The following is a 16,883-nucleotide window of genomic DNA, read 5'->3' on the forward strand; positions in this document are numbered from 1 at the left end:
TAAATCCAAATGAGACCTTTTTTTTTTTTAAGTTTCGTTCTACAGGAACACAAACTAAAACAAATGAAAAATACTGCCATTACACAAAACAATTCTCGTCTCAAACACCAGTGAGTCATAGAAATTTTTCAACAATTTGACTTCTAAAAATGTTGTGGGGAGAGAGAGAGGAGGGGCAAGCAAAATTACATTTCCCAGAGGATACCATTAGAGGGGGCACAAAGTCTTTTTGCAATACTAAAAAAAAAAAAAAAAAAAATTGAAAACATAATTCTGATAATCAAAAAGGAAATATCTTACCATTTCATTAAGGAAAGGTCCAGAACACTTTTTTTTTGTTTGCTGGCTTAACAATACCATAACTATAGGATGACTCTAGCCTGCTTCTATTTGTGCCCAACTTGACAAATGCTCAGCAAGCAGGAAAGCAATCCCATGCACCTCATGGTCCTTTAAATTCGCTCCTTAGACCAAACGGACAAAGACATTGCCTCCAAAAAATTACAAGTAAGAGCTTATTGATCAGGGGAGATACAGTCTCCAAACCAAATCAACCAGTTCTCAATAATTAACACTTTTTTCCATTAAGACATTGGGAGCAACAAATACTAAATGCTTTAGTCGATGCCAGTTGCCTTCTTCCTAGAGAGGTCTTGAACTACAGGCTGTGTTTGATCTGATGGAGGTGAAACTGAAGCTGTGGTCACAGCTATCACAACTGCTTTCACATTTTAGACAGTGGTTGTATAAGACTTACACATTTCAGCTTTGCGAGCTGAAGTCTCCGCTCTGCATCCTAATTAATAAATTATCCCATAGTGCTTAATTTCAGCAACAGTTGGGAATGCAACTACTATAGGAGAAGGAGAGTGATCTCTCTGGTTAAGGCATTCTTTATGGATAATCCCCTCAGCCTGAGAAGCATCACTGAAGGTAGGGACTCTGTGACTGATGACTCCAACATCAATTAGGTCCTCCACATCTGACTGTTACACAGGATTACAACCGACCTTCTCGACTTTTTCAGGAGACTTAAAATAGTATTCTAATGTTATAATAAATCTGATACCTGTTAAGTCTTTTGCCAGGTCAGGATGGTTCATAAGGCAGTGACTTGCAAATTTCACACATTCAAGACGAATAGGTACATGGATATCATTAAACCTGGTTTGAAACAAGACAATGCATTACAAGAACAAAAATATTACTTTTGACCAAAGCCATTTGTTCATTTCTACACATTCTCAAATATTTCTGAAAATATTTTTCATGCTTCCTATGCACAGTTACACAAATTAAACATCTCTGATTTCACAGCATTAAGTAGACTCTCTACAGCTTAAGAAAAAAATTCTTGTACTCATTTATTATTTCATGTTCTGAACGTGAAAAGAAGCATCCCCTCCTGGTACAAATGAAAAACTCCTAGTCAGATTAAAACTATTCATTAGAAAGATGTTCGATACATTTTAACTATTTTCTGTAATGCTCCATATAATTACCCATAAACTATGTATAAGCAACTAAAAGTTTTGTAAGTGTGATATTCGTCCCCTTCTTAAACTGTATGACAGACAGCAAACAAATGCACATCTAGTCTACTACAAATTTCTTCTGAGATGGGTCATTTAACAAGATTTCCTTTTGAAACACTGAATTAAGTTTGATGCTTGAAAACTAGTATTTTCTCATTTTTACTTTTTATATAAGTAATTTTGCAATAAAACTATTGATGCAATTAGTTACGGACAAGTGCTTTGAAAAATAAAATGCATTTTCAAGCTCTCCTCAAAATGCTTCGTTTTAAAAACATTAAAAACAAAATTTTAGGACATCGTTGCTGTTGAAATGCTTCTTTATCAAATAAATAAATTTTAAGGAATAACTGCTGGAGTAAAAGCCAGGTATGTTTTTAAAATAAAGAGATTTTAGAACGTTTCCTTCAATAACACAGCTATTAAAACTTTGTTAAATCCCTGAAAGAAGTAAATGCATCTATATGATTCATAACTAGTTGAAAACAGTAATTATGAACAATCTGCACGTATTCACATTATAATGCAATGAAGTATTTTCCTTTGGGCCGAATGAGATGTGGTATTTTTTGATGACATTCATGTTTAAATAGTTATATACTTTCAAGCAAAATATCTTCCTTCAATTAAGTTTCTTATACTTTCAAGAGTAGCATTTCTTTGAGAACTCAGGTTTTGGTACAATTGAATGCTACATTATAAACTACGGTGTTTGTATTAAATTTTAGAAATTATCCTCATTTACTAGAATCAAAAACATTTTCATCATAGTAGACATACTTAAAGTTTCTTCTGACTACAAGCTCCAGTTATATTTTCTATATCAAACTGGCAGAATATTTCGAAAACAAAAGACTAAGTATGTTTGCAGCATTGTAAATATTACAGTTCTTTTAATGTTCCCTTAATAATTAAAAAAATTGAAACTAGCATACAAAGACTGTACATAAAAGCCTCAAAAGCAGTTCTAATATCACCTGATACTGCAAATGTCATTTGATGTTGTTTTTTAATTAATCTATCATTGAATATTTTCACTTCTGAAGAAATTAAAATACAGCATTCATTTTTCTTGACAATGGCAATAAAGATAGTTGAAAAAAATGAACTTATAAGGGGATGATTTATAAATGCTCACTCTGGAGAATGACAGATGTAGAAAATATGTTTAAAATCGCTTTAGCATTATTTGTCAGATTTCAGATAAAGCAGCAAGAAGGAATTCACACTTAGCTGTCACTTAAAAAAAACCCAACCAAACAAACAACCTGAACTGGACTTCATTGAATGCTTTTCCCTCCTTAGACAGGGAACTAAGCCAGAATATACCTTCCCAGGTAGCACTGCCAAAGTGGTTTGTTTTGGGATGCCAACTCCGAATCCTTTGCCCCAAACATTTTTGCTAGAAGTTTTACGACCTGCAGACGTTCTTCATTGTCATTGCTCTGGAAAATGAACAGATTTTTTTTTTAAATTAAAAAAGAAAACTAAACCAAAAAATACAGTTCTGGTTTGTACAGTTTTTACACCAATACACTTCCAGAAATATCAAAAATACAGATCAATAGACTTCTCATGTATACAAACACCTATCTTGAGACAAAAAACTCTCACTGTTTTTGTGAGAGGACAAAATAATAAAGGCAGTCAAAATGAAAAACAATGTAGAGGAAAAAACCCAGTGCGAACAAAGTCTAGCGAAAAATACATATATAAATGCATCTTTTTAACCCTTACATACAGATTACAGATTGTGCTTAGGAAATCTGATGTACAAGCTTACACAGGTTCAGATACAACATAATACAAAACTCAATCAATGTTTGTCTGCACATAAAAGGATTACAGTTCTCTAGAAGAGTCCTTAACTAAAAAAAAAATTATTTAAAAATAACAGTTTTTAGAGAAAAACAGTTTTAAGTACCCAAGATCTGAGATCCACAGGATCTAGTCCCGTATTTAAGCCTATTTTTAAAAATGCTGAGGTACAACACATACTTTTCTTTCGTATTTAAAATTAGTACTAACAGAGATAAAACAAGGCCTTCTCCAGTGTATTTTCATTATCATTGCTTTGTATTACATTTGTTTAATACAACAAACAGTATTTGAAGCTTAATACATAGTCTAGAAACGTAAACTAACATCTGTGCAATTAGCATGTACTTACTGTTCACCAATTTATTTCCTTTGCTTATTAAAGGGAAGAACCATAACTAGTTGCAACAATTCTTTGAAAAGGGAGTAGTTAAAATTAGTGGATATTTATTAGATATTATTCATCTCTTATTATTTCTGGTTTTTTTTCCCTGGTAATAAAGACTTAAAATACTGTTCTTTTTTACCATCTTTGAACAAGAAATAGGAGCACAATATAGCTGTCAGAGTTCTTTGATACAACACCACAGTTTTAAAGACAAACTATTTCTCCTGATTCAACACCATAAGAGGGCTGAAAAGTTTGCCAGCATGTCCTTTTAATTCAGAATCCTAAGAACAGTAAAAGCATCCGTAAAACATTTAAAGCAGTAGAGCAAGAAAAGTTCAAGAAGCAGTAATTTCTAACACTGATACATTTCTACATTACATTTTTAAATACACTTTACTATTAAGTAATGGAAGCATTAATAGCAAATCCATTAATACTTTTTTTTGTATTTGACTAATTTTTTCCAATTAACATTCAGATTGACATTACTGGAAACCTTCTACAACCTCCTCCCCTTAATCTGCCATAAATGATATTATTTTTTCTTGATGAGTTTCAGCTATTAAGTGTCCATTACACTACAAATTCTTATTCTGTGGCCTCATGGTTAAGAATTTTTCTTTTTTTTTGGTAGCCTGTATTAGTCCAACCTCCATGACTCATATCCCATCCACTCCTGCTTAAATGAATAAAACATTAAAAATATTAAGCATCTCTGAATTTTTCTAGGTAACCAACACAGATCCACAGCGAGACACTCCAGAGAGCGGAAGGAAGGCAGGGGGGTGGAAGAGTTGGGAACACATTATTTAAGCCTATTTTTACGCAGCCAGGAATATAGGAAAAAAGTCAACCAAATAAAAACCCCAATCAGAAACACAGGGGGGGAAAAAGTCAACCAAACAAAACAAAAAACTGCCCACAAAATAACAACAAAAACTTAAAATATCCTTAATGAATTAGCTGCAGAAGCCTTTACTGTATCAGTCACTAATCCAATTATAAGACAACCGTGTTTCTAGTCCTGTTGTAGAAGGAACAAATATTTTGTGATTTTGGACCAAGAATATTTGGTACTTTCTAAATCTGTGCCCTGATGTTGGTCTCCTTGAAACATTCTTAAATAAGCTCCTAAAAGGTAATAAAAATCAATCATTACTTCTTACTGAATGAACGAATCACTGTTACAGTCCTTTATTCTACTTTAATCTATACACTTTTTATGAGGAAAGGGAAAAAATGGTATCATAAACTCTGAAAAAATCTTAATCCTTCTCCATTCTATGAGACATCGTGTACTTGAAGAGTCACACCCTTCACCTCCTTTCTTAGTTAAATCCAGCACTCTGTTAATAGCGTTCCATCATGATCTGTCAATAAAAATTGACACTGAACATTGACATTTTCAGTTTCCCATACACGTTCCCAAGACACAGGCAGCTGGTTCTTCTGCCGAGACATTGGGGTCTGTCACTAACAGCAGCTGAAGTCAGTCAGATTGTTACCACCACTGAGTCCAAAAGAATAGGCAGCATTAAAGATCTGGAGGGATTTGGGAATAGAAGCGGACACATAACCTGAAATTCGCAAAAAATTTTAACTACTATCTCCAGGAAAAAAGGCAGCTCTACAATAACAGAAGTCAAGATTTTATTGATTTTATTCATTACATCATATTTGCTTAGTAATGCAGTAAGATAAAAACTTAAGTCCCATTACAGTTATTTCCCAAATACTCCATGAGCTTTTAACTCTCCTCAACTTTCAAGTGTTATTCACTTTCTGCAACAGACATTTCTAAAATTCAAATATTAAATCTGAATGAAGAAATATCAGTTACCTTTACAAGCTGACCTACAAATAATACATTTTACTTCTTTCCTGAACCAGTAATGCTTCTGTGTCAGTGCTAGATCTTCTAAATACACCACCTTAAAATGCCAAGATCAGGTACAAATGACTGACCCTCACAGAAGAGGTTAAGTGAATCTTAGTGCTCATTCTCCTGCTAATTCCCCAGATTCCTTTCCAAAATCGGGTAAAAAATAATAATTACTGGTAAGAAGGAACTATGATTTGACACAGCTTTCACAGAGCTTAGGAACAGAGTTCTGCCACCTGAGAACACAGGAGCTTTCCTTTACAAAAATCTATAAAGGTGTGGTGAGTTGACCCCAGACAAAAGCCAAACACCCATCCAGCCTCTCACTCTCCTCTCCTGTACAAAGACAGGAAGGGAAAAGAAGGAACGTTAAAAGGTCCATGGATCAAGATAACAACAGTTTGACAGATAAAGAAAAAGTTGTGTGTGCAAACACAGCAAAAAGAGGAATTCATTCACTACATCCCATTCGCAGGGAGATGTCCTGGCAGTTCCTGGAAAGCAGGGTCTCCACTTGCATAGTGCTTGGGAATACAAACACCATGAGTACGAACAAACCGTTTCTCCTCCTTCCCCTGACTTTTTACAGATGAGTATGTGTCCCCTCTCAACTTCCTGCACTGCCTCAGCATACTTGGGCGGGAAAGGAAGGGCAACACGCAGAGAAGCTTTTACCTTTGCCTTCACTGTTGTAGCAAAATGACAAGGTGCTTGAACACCAGGTGGCCATGTCGTTTAGATCCAAAAAAGTAAATGTGTTCAATGGTGTCACTGAGACACTTAAGCTCTTTTACAAGTTCCATACTAGGAGTTTCTTAACCCCTCTAAACATGGTCAAAAATTTATTTTATCCAGGAAAGCCCTTGGATTTTACCCACACTAAGAGACAGTCTAGAACTTCCATAAGACCCTAAACCCATGAAGACAAACCAGGTTTCCTGCCATAAAGAGTTCAAATAAGTTCAGGGAGACGGAGAGCAAGAGATTTGGATTCTGTGAGCTAATGAGTTACAAACACATAGATGTCTGTTCACATCCTCAAACTCCCATCAGTCACAGAGGCTGAGAACAAGGCAGCCCAATTAATTGGAAGGCAGTGGAGATGGTTCAGTGAAGCTCACCTGGTGGTTAGGAGAAAACACCATCAATTCATTTTCAAATGTGTCACAAAAATCATAGGATTATAGAACCATTAAGGTTGGAAAAAAATTCTTCAAGATCATTGAGTCCAAACATTAATCTAGCACCATCATGTTCACCATTGAACCATTACATCCACACACCTGAAAACTTCCAGAGATGGTGATCCCACCACTTCCCTGGATAGCCTGTTCCAATGCCCGATCACCCTTTCAGTGAAGAAATTTTTCTTACTATCCAACCTCCCTTGGTGAACTTGAGGGCATTTTCTCTGGTCCTGTCACTTGTTACCTGGGAGAAAAGACTGACCCCCACCTGGCTATAACCTCCTTTCAGGTAGTTGTAGAGAGCAATAAGGTTCCCCCCCGAGTCTCCTTCTCTCCAGGCTAAATGTTTAGAAGCAAAGAAATAAAATATTACACAGAAATTCTGTTTCACATTCAGAATATGCAACTAGAGGTAAACTTACTGATACCAGGAGAAATCAGTTTAAAAAAAACCAGGATCACTATCAGAGAAACACGCAGCACCTAGACTGTGAGACTGTGTACTCAAAGTTTAGGATGAAACATGGGAACAATCCCTAAAGAACAAGTCAAGAATCACGGTCAGGCTTCACAAACGAAGATCTGGGAAAGGCTTTATCCACATTTGTTACAGGCACGCTGGTGGCTTATGAGGCCAACACTAGACAGACATATCCGATTGCAAAAGGCACAGCAGAAAGACTCCTTAGGTGGTATATTCTGCAAGACACGATTCTTTCTGCACTGTCTTTTCTCCTTGAGAGTGATCCTGCATGCGTTCTCAAAGAAAGCAGCAGCGTTATAGATGGTGTGTCTCCAGGCCTCCCGATTGGAGGCCAGAGTAGACCAGTTATGTTGATCAATATGGCCAAGGCTGAGATGTTGTTTCAGGGAGTCCTTGTATCTTTTCTTTGGGGTTCCTCTCATGTGGCAGCCGGTGGCAAGTTCACCATAAAGCAAGATCTTAGGGAGGCGGTGGTCCTTCATCCTTGAGATGTGTCCTGCCCAACGCAGCTGTGTTCTCATCAACATGCCTCAATACTTGTGGACTGCTGCTTGCTCTAGAACAGATGTATTGGTCACATAATCTGACCAGTGGATGTTTAGGATTGTACGAAGGCAGCGTTGATGGAAGTGTTCTAAGAGATGCAGGTGGTGGCGGTAGATGACCCATGATTTGGAACCATATAAAAGAGTAGACAGCACTATGGCTCTGTAAACACTGATCTGGTACTTTTCTTCAAGTGTTTATTATGCCATACTGTTTTATGGAGTTTTCCAAAAGCACTATATGCCTTTGCTAACCTGTTGTCTATCTCTCCATCAATCTTACCATCCAAGGAGATGAGGCTGTCTAATTAAACTGTTGGACTGATTTGAGCACTGATTGGCCAATGGTGATATAGGGATGATGAAAGACTTCCTGAGGTGTTGGTTGATAGAGAACTTCTGTCTTCTTTAAGCTGACTTCCAGCCCAAAGAGCTCAGAAGCATCTGCAAAGCAGGATGTTAAACGCTGCAGAGCTGCTTCTGTGTGGGCAACAAGGGCGGCGTCATCAGCAACAAGAGCAGCTCCCGGACAAGATGGTTTAAGGTCTTAGTGTGGGCTTTCAGTCACCTGAGGTTGAAAAGGCTTCCATCGGTATGATATCGAATGTAGATACCGTCCTGATCATCGAAGTCTGCAGTGGCCCTTTGGAGCATCATGCTGAAAAAGATTGTGAATAGAGTTGGAGCAAGAATGCAGCCTTGTTTCACACCATTGGTAATTAGAAAGGGCTCAGAAAGTGCATTGCCATATCTGACCTGGCCATGTTGATCCTCATGAAGTGAGATGATCATTTTAAGGAAATTGGGGGGACAACCTAAACGTTCCAAAATCTGCCATACACTTTTTCTGCTCACAGTATCGAAAGTCTTGGTGAGGTCGACAAAGGTTACACAGAGACCTTTATTCTGTTCCCTACATTCTCTTGCAGTTGTCTGAGAACAAATACATGTCTGTGGTGCTCCTGTTGGTTCTGAAACCACAATGGCTTTCAGGTAGAATTCCTTCTGCTATAGTGGGTATTACTCTGTTCAAAAGTATTCTTGCCAGGATTTTGCCAGCAATGGAGAGCAGAGTAATACCACGGTAATTTGAACAGTCTGATTTAATACCTTTCTTCTTATACAAAGTGATGATGACAGCATCTCGAAGGTCTGATGGTAGTTCGCCTAGTTCCCAACAGCGCACCACAAACTCGTGAAATTTAGCATGGAGTGCAAGGCCCCCATGTTTCCAGATTTCAGGTGGAATTCCATCAACCCCAGCTGCATTGCCAATTTTCACCTGCTGTATGGCCTTAAGGGTTTTTCCCAAAGTGGGGGCAATATCCAATTCATTCTTCACCGGTTGTTGTGAGATGGACTGAATTGCTGAGTCTTCAACTATACGGTTGGTACTGAAGAGAGTGTGAAAGTGTTCAGACCAACGATTCAGAATGGAGGTTTTATCTGTCAGAAGCGTTTGACCATCTGCGCTGAGTAGAGGGCTTTGGACCCGGTATGTAGGCCCGTATGCTGTTTTCAGGGTCTCATAGAATCCTCTGTGATCACCCGTATCTGCACATAATTGAGTTTTTTCAGCTAGATTGATCCACCACTTTTTCCGGATGTCACAGAGTTTCTGTTGGAGCTTGCTGCATGTAATGTGAAAGGTTGCTTTTCTTACATGACAAGAAGGCAGTGCAAGGTGTGCTTGATGAGCAGTTCTCTTCTTCCTCAACAATTCCTGGATCTCTTGATTGTTTTCATCAAACCAGTCCTTGTTCTTCTTGAAGGAGAACCCTAAGGATTCTTCAGAGGACTGCTGGATGCTGTTTTTAATATGGTGCCAGAGTGTTTCAGGAGAGGGATCTATAGAATGATTTTTGAGCCTAGTTTGAAGATTTGCCTGGAATCTGTCTCTCACTGTGGTTGATTGGAGATTGTTAACTTGGAGTCTTCTCCTTGGGATACTGCTCCTTTTAGGTTTGAACTTAAGATTGAAGTTAAGTTTGCAGCACACAAGTCAATGGTCTGTTTGGCATTCTGCACTGGGCATCACACGGGTGTGGTGGACATCGCAAACATCTCTCCGTCACACCAAGACATAATCAATGAGATGCCAATGCTTAGATCTAGGATGCATCCAGGTTGTATTCAGACTATTTTTCTGTTGAAAGATAGTATTAGTGATGGTGAGCTGTTGCTCCGCACAGAATTCTAGCAGAAGGCAAACACCACCGTTGCAGTTTCGAACACCATGCTTGCCTAATACTCCTTTCCAGGTTTCAAAGTTCTTTCCTACTCTGGCATTGAAATCACCAAGGATAATGATCTTATCATCTGCAGGAACCTTTGTGGTAAGGCGGCGCAGGTCAGTGTAAAATTTATCTTTTTCGGCAGCGTCAACTTGGAGAATTGGGGCATATATACTAAAGAGGACAACATGTTGCTTGTTGTATAGTGGAAGGCATAGGGAGATAATGCGGTCAGAATGACTTTTTGATCATGAAGCCAACTCCTGAGAGATGCCTTTGGGTTCTAGGTTTACCTGACCAAAAGAGTGTGTAACCAGCACCGTGTTCTCTAAGGTTGCCTTCCTCGTGGAGACAGACTTCACTGAGAGCAGCTATGTCGATGTTGAGACGTGATAGTTTGTGGGCAGTTAGGGCAGAACGACGCTCAGGGTGTCCACTATTCGCAGAATCAAGCATGGTTCTGATGTTCCAGTATGCTAGAGTCAGTTGGTTACACCTCTGGAGGCAGGCGTGTGCTTTGTCTTTTGATCTTTGTGTGACCACATTAGTAGAAGATGCCCGTTGGCCTGCAGTTAACCAACCGGGTGAACTGTGGAGATGAGCTTTGTTTAAGCCACCTTTTCTAGGCCCCTCTCTGAGTGGAGCAAGCAGTGCTGTCCTTGAAAAGCTGCTTGGTCGTTCAGGATGCTGCCTCAAGAGGACTGTCATCTCCGGTCAGTCTCAAATGACCAATATCCTGAACCGCCTGCATGCAGGGTTGGGTCTGCGGCTTCCAGTGCACCTTTCACCTGCCGTTTCGACCCTCGCCCGTCGCTACAGGGCTTTGTGAATGTGGGTAAAGCCTTCAAGCCTGCGCAATGGATTTTTTAGGTGAGATGCAGAATGCGCGGAACTGAACCCACCCTTTAATCCTAAGGTTCATCTGCCAGGGCCGAGTGAGTTTGGACGGTGGCAGTGAGGTCTGCAGTACGTCGGTTTGATTAGAGTGACCTTCTCTTAGATGGATGGCCTTCCAGGGTTAAGCGAGCTCCATCTGCCCCGGTTTGGGATTAGAGTTGTCCTTCTCCTAGGATGACTGCCAGAAGGTTAACGAGCTCATCCTGCCCAAGGATGTATTGTATCTGATCCTACAGTTTTGACCTGTCTGGCATGGGCGACCCTACCGAAGGCATGTACCACCGCCAGCATAGCTCGCAACCACACAGGGGTACACAGGCTACATTCCTATTAAAATGATTAGGGAAAGTCTTACACTTCCTACTTTTCTGCCACCTATCTATATTCAATACCAAGGAAATACCCAGTAACAACCCTTTGTCCTGACCACCCATTCAGGATGTAACGAATATATCCAGAACATACCGAACCTGGGCGGTAGCCACAGGTGAGCCAAAAACAAACAAACAAACAAAACCGTTCTGGTCCCTGTACCCACCCAGGGCTCAAGTACCTCTCAAGGCCCTAGCCCGGCCGAGACCCCCAGCCCCCCAAAGGAAACCATTATCCACCCTGACCTTATCCTCCCCCCACCGTGTTACCTCATATTTTCCCATGCACCGCTTACCTGCGACACCTCATGCAGGGCTGCCCCGCCCACCCACCTGCCAATCCGAGGACCCCACGGCCCGCCCAGTACCCTTCCCCTCCCCAAACCAGACCAGCAAACCTCTGTGTGCTCCGAGGCTTCCCCTCTCCTTTCTCATGAGGGTGCAAACCCCACGCCAGCGAAGCTCCCTCTCTCCTTTCCCCTGCCAGGGGCGGCCCCACATGAGCCCGGGGGCAGCCCTGGGCCATGTGGGTTCCGGGGAGGGGCACCCCCGCGGCCACCACGCGGGCCCCCTCAAGTCAAGAATACCAATCCTCCAAGAACAGAAGGTGGTTTCAAAATTGGAACAACCAGGACCAAGAGCACCTTTTTTTTTTTTCCTCTTCAGTATTACCAGAATGGAAGGCAGCAGGGCAGCCTTTGCAATCATGAAACAGGTGTACATACAACAGACTTCACAGATTTCAGTCTGTCCTCAGACAGAATTCATAAGCCCAAGCAGAATACAGATTCACCATAAGCCAAGTACGTTCACGGCAGAAGCCTGGGCATGAACTCCCACTAAGCCAAGTTACAGTTCTTTGTAGATGATCAGTTGAAGTGGGTGGTAGTTGGAGATACTGGGCACATGATCTGCCAACAACAGCATACTGTTGAAACTTCAACAACTTCCAACAAAGCAGGACCAGAAATCCCACATCACGTCATTGTTTTCTAAGGCCTAATTGTTATTTCCCAATTTATTTTGAAGTCCTGTGCCCTATTGAGTTGACCTTCTTTGTTCTTCAGCCTTTACATGATAGGGTCAGTAAAAAAAAAAAAAAAAAAAAAAAGTTTAACATTTCTGCGAAAGCTACCATTTATCATTTTCTACAGGCAAAAAGACTTTTATACAATGTTAAAATAATTTTAAAAGAACAGCTCTTGGAAAAAATGGTTCAAACTATTAACAAAACATTTAAAAAGTACGTTAAGAAATTGATTTATTTCTTTCAGATTAAATTTCATTAAAATTATCCAAAATACTGTATTCTATTCAAACACATGCAGAGCTTTCCAAGTTTCACCTGAAACCAAGCTTGCATCTCAGCTTTAAAGTGAACAAGACACTTGGTGTCTTGCTCCATAAGTCTACTATGAGTGTACTTCATCTGGCCAAAATTGTTTCTCACTTACTGCTTTGAAAGCCAGTTAAAAGAAAATTTTCAAAACACAGAGAAGGATTATTCACTTGATCTTTGAAAGCACAGATCCTATATCACCTTCCGTGTGTTCAGCGTATGCAAGATGAGATCATTCTGGCACATCTCCACAACTCAACTGCTCAGACAGTCACAGCTTTCCTTCAGTACTGGACACAAGGGGAAAATTTATCACCATGAGAACAATCAGCCATTGGAATAATTTCCCCAGGGAAATGGTAGATTCCCCAATTCTGGACATTTAAGAAGCAGCTAGGTCCCTTCCAACCTGGTATTCTATGATCATCTGCTAAGGTGTAATATAAATCTCCTTAGTCGCAAAGCAGCAATATGAGATCTTGGAATACAGTAACTGGTCCACTACCCCATAAGCACTATCAGAATACTTGCTGTTATCATAACTGTGTATTCTAGAGCTATATTTCATAGAACAAAAACTGGATGTTTCTGTGAAACTATGTATTTGACCTAAATATACTTCACAAACTTTTACTTCAATACCTACTACTAGACTTGCTAATTCAAAAAAGACATCGGTATTAAAATATGAGAGTCAATGGAGGAGGAGGATGACAAAACCTGCAGTTTTAAGTGGACCTAAAGATGGGAAAGGTACTGCAATTACGTACTATGAAAAAGGATGTGGAGGCAGTTAAGATTAATATCCTGAATAAAACCTTCAACTGCAGAAGTACTGCTTTTATTGGACTGAGAATGATAATTGTTTGCCATCTGTAAGAACAGGAATTAAAGGTTAAAAAAGGTCTACTTCAAAGACACGGACAGCAAGCAGTAAACTGAAGCCTACTTCTTCCGGAAACATGAATGGAAAGATAAAAGCATAAAAGTAATTAAAAGAACCTCATCCAACAAGGGCAGCATGCCTTCCTACCAACAGTATGGAAAAATAATAGGCATAAGCAAGCCATTATGACTATAAAAATTCCAATAAGAACAGGCCAAAGGTGCTACAAACCTAAACTCTGTCCTCAATAATAAAAATGCATGCAAATTTAGAAATGACCAATTACACATTAGCCCTCAAGTTTAATAACAGATCACTTTCAAACATAGTAATACCACACTAAGCAAAGTCCCCACTTCCACGGAAACCCTGCAGAATGACAGAATAAAAGTAGTGCAGGATAAAGGGAATACCAACTGTATTGCATTTCTCCAAGTGATGGAGACACTCTGGAAAGGAAGCCAAAAAGAAAAATACTCATTAAAATAGCTAGCACCAGCTATCCTCCAGACATATGAAATAATCCTGAAAAATCATAAAAGTCATTGCAGCAATTACTACAGGACATTTTTATGTATTTCAATTCTCTGTTTACACTTATCGCAGAACTACTATTTGGACAACATTGTTAGTACATCAATATATATACTCAATATATTAAGTCTTTCACAATAAATAATACAGTAAACCTAGGAATAAAACAGGTCAAATTTTCAGGTCATCCAAAAATGAAGTTATTGAAAGATACAAGCCAAAAAATCTACCAATCAAATCCTAAATATATGCATACATGCACTGTAGGTTAATACATCTGAAGTTAAATTATGCTTTTTGAGGGCTTTAAGGAATAAATGAGTATTCCTTTAAACAATGCAGAGAAAGTATAATTTACATATAAGTATTAGTTTTATATGCCAAATAATTTGATGAACTTCTCAGAAAAAAACCCAACACATCAATAGTCACAGCATACACATTTCAAATATAGAGAAAGGATAAGAAGTGTTTACCTTAAGTTTGAATTCAAGTTGTGGTAGAACAGAAAGTAAGAGGTGACTGTCAATATTGTATAATTCCAGAATTAAGTCAAACACATGCTCTGACAGGTCACTAATTGATGTTTTACCAAGCATGAGGACCTGATTGAAGAACTGGAAAATAAAACAGCACATATCAACAAGAGTGTATACAGATACTTTTCCAAATCTATGCTTGTCAACCACTCAATTTACCTTTTAATCTTACAACATTAATGTCACTACTATAAAAAAGGGGAGGTAGCACATGTAGGTCAGAATTCTGAAGGTAGAAATCTTAGAATATCCACTGTTTTGTATTCATTATTATACATAGAGGAAAACACATTAAAAGTGATGTTTAGTTACCCCAGTAGGCCTCCAATTAATTAAGAAACACAAACTTTAGAGGAGTTCGAGTGCATCACATCTTTTTTAATGGTGATATATTTAGAGTTATTTCACTATTAAGGACCGTCACTTCAAAAGTATTCTAATATTTAGTCAAAACAAGGCTGAAACAACTGGCTAACTACTACATTTAACAGCTGACAGGTTAAGGAGTTGAAAGTAAAAGCACAGGCATTAATAACTGACTGTTCCAGAATTTGTTTTACAAGCAGCACAATGTAGCTGTAAAGCAATTCTTCTTTCTTGGTAAACTTGACAAGTCTGAGGGAAATGCATACTTCTTATAAAGAAAATAATTTCCACACTACTTTCGACTATGTCTTCTCAGATGGGTAAGAAGGAATTATACTACCCTCTACTCATTAGGGGGAGGATATAATTTGGAAGATTCTTCTTCTCTTTGGGTTTAAAACCAAGTACAAGTGGCCTAACAAATTATCCCATTTCCACCTGCCACTAAGACAACAGAAACACGTTTAACTGGCACTTCAGGTTTCTACTTCCAACTCGAGACAGACAAACATCACAACACTCTGTACTTGACAAAGTTAATCATATCAATAAAGAACTAAAAACTCGAAGCGACCAGTTTCTGAAGTTATAGAATGAACCCCCCAACAAGTGATGCAGTAGAAAAAGTCAACAGTTCACGCAAGTAATGACTAGAAAATAATAGAAAAGTGCGTTTCATGAGCAGTTAAAGACTGTCTTCCAGAAACATTTGCTTTTCTGGATACATAGTTGCCTGAAATGTATCTATTCCTGTTTAGGCAAGTAACTGTTACTGTGTTTTTCATGTGTTTGAAGAAAGAAAATTTTCAGAACAGGTATTTCTCACTCACGGGAAACAAAGACACAGAAGATGCCATGTACCTTCTTTCCATGAATAGAAGATTCTTATTGACTTATTGACTTTTAGACTTCCTTAAAGCTCACAAAATGTCACCCAGTTTGTAATCTAACCTTACAGATGAACATTAAAAACACACACAACAACACCTTCCCAAATAGCAGGTTAGAAGTAAGAGTTTTCACTGAAGATTTTCTAAAATCTTAGGAGGTACCACTTTCCAAGTACCACAACATTATAAGTCTGAAAGCAATAGAAAGTAGTGAAGATTTGCTATTGTCTTCAAGCTCCTGAGGTTTTGGATAGATGTCATGAGACCTGCTAAATCCTCAACTACTAAAAAAGAAATAGTCTTTTCTATTGTGCACTTAAGTTAGAGCATAATCCTGTCTGATCTTACTTCCCCTTATCCATTTCTATTACAGTGGCAATGATGTCTACACTCAACTTGGCTACAATTCTCTATGCACTCAGTTTTCTTCCCTACTACCTATTCTTAGATTGTTTTCTATTCCCACTCATGTAATAACAGCATTACAATATTGCTCTATCTTCACTTCTCTCAGCTTCTAAATAGTCTCATCTCCTCACTAAAGGAGAATTTTGCCACACAAACAATGTGTTTATAAATTTTTATCAGAACTATACTATAAATACATTTGGTCTTCCAGTCACTCTAAGGATTGACTTTCAAGGTCTTCTAAAACAGTAGAAAGTAAACTAACCATTGCATTCACAAATCAAATTATTATAGGCTTAGTAGATTATATACAGTAAAGAATTAGATTCGAAAGGACAGGTTACGCAGTGCTTCATTGATACAATAATTCCTTTCAAATAAAATTGAGAGTCTGTAAAAAAGTTGCAATTCATTCTTTTTTATAATACAGCCTCAGTTAAAAAAAATAATTTCCATATTTGTCTGCAGTCTTCACTTACATTAGTAATGTATGGTTCAATGGCTTGTGCTGTCCTCTTTAGTAAAGCCTTTGCCAAATCATAGGCTTGCTTGTTTAGATTCTGAGAAGAAAAAAAAT

General features: G+C 38.6%; 1 protein-coding gene across 6 annotated transcripts in view; it reads right to left on the reverse strand.

The window, feature by feature from the left end:
* PDS5B (PDS5 cohesin associated factor B) overlaps positions 1-16,883 on the reverse strand; it is a 103,784-nt gene that overhangs the window by 51,374 nt on the left and 35,527 nt on the right. For all 6 annotated transcript variants that reach the window (XM_032678997.1, XM_032678999.1, XM_032679001.1 and 3 more), the window contains 4 exons: positions 16,786-16,866; positions 14,580-14,720; positions 2,865-2,980; positions 1,070-1,164 (listed from right to left, as the gene is read on the reverse strand). In XM_032678997.1, the coding sequence (XP_032534888.1) occupies positions 1,070-1,164; positions 2,865-2,980; positions 14,580-14,720; positions 16,786-16,866 (433 nt within the window). The remainder of the gene's footprint in view (positions 1-1,069; positions 1,165-2,864; positions 2,981-14,579; positions 14,721-16,785; positions 16,867-16,883) is intronic.

The sequence above is a fragment of the Chiroxiphia lanceolata genome, chromosome 2, assembly GCF_009829145.1.
Source record: "Chiroxiphia lanceolata isolate bChiLan1 chromosome 2, bChiLan1.pri, whole genome shotgun sequence".
In the NCBI taxonomy this organism is placed as follows: domain Eukaryota; kingdom Metazoa; phylum Chordata; class Aves; order Passeriformes; family Pipridae; genus Chiroxiphia; species Chiroxiphia lanceolata.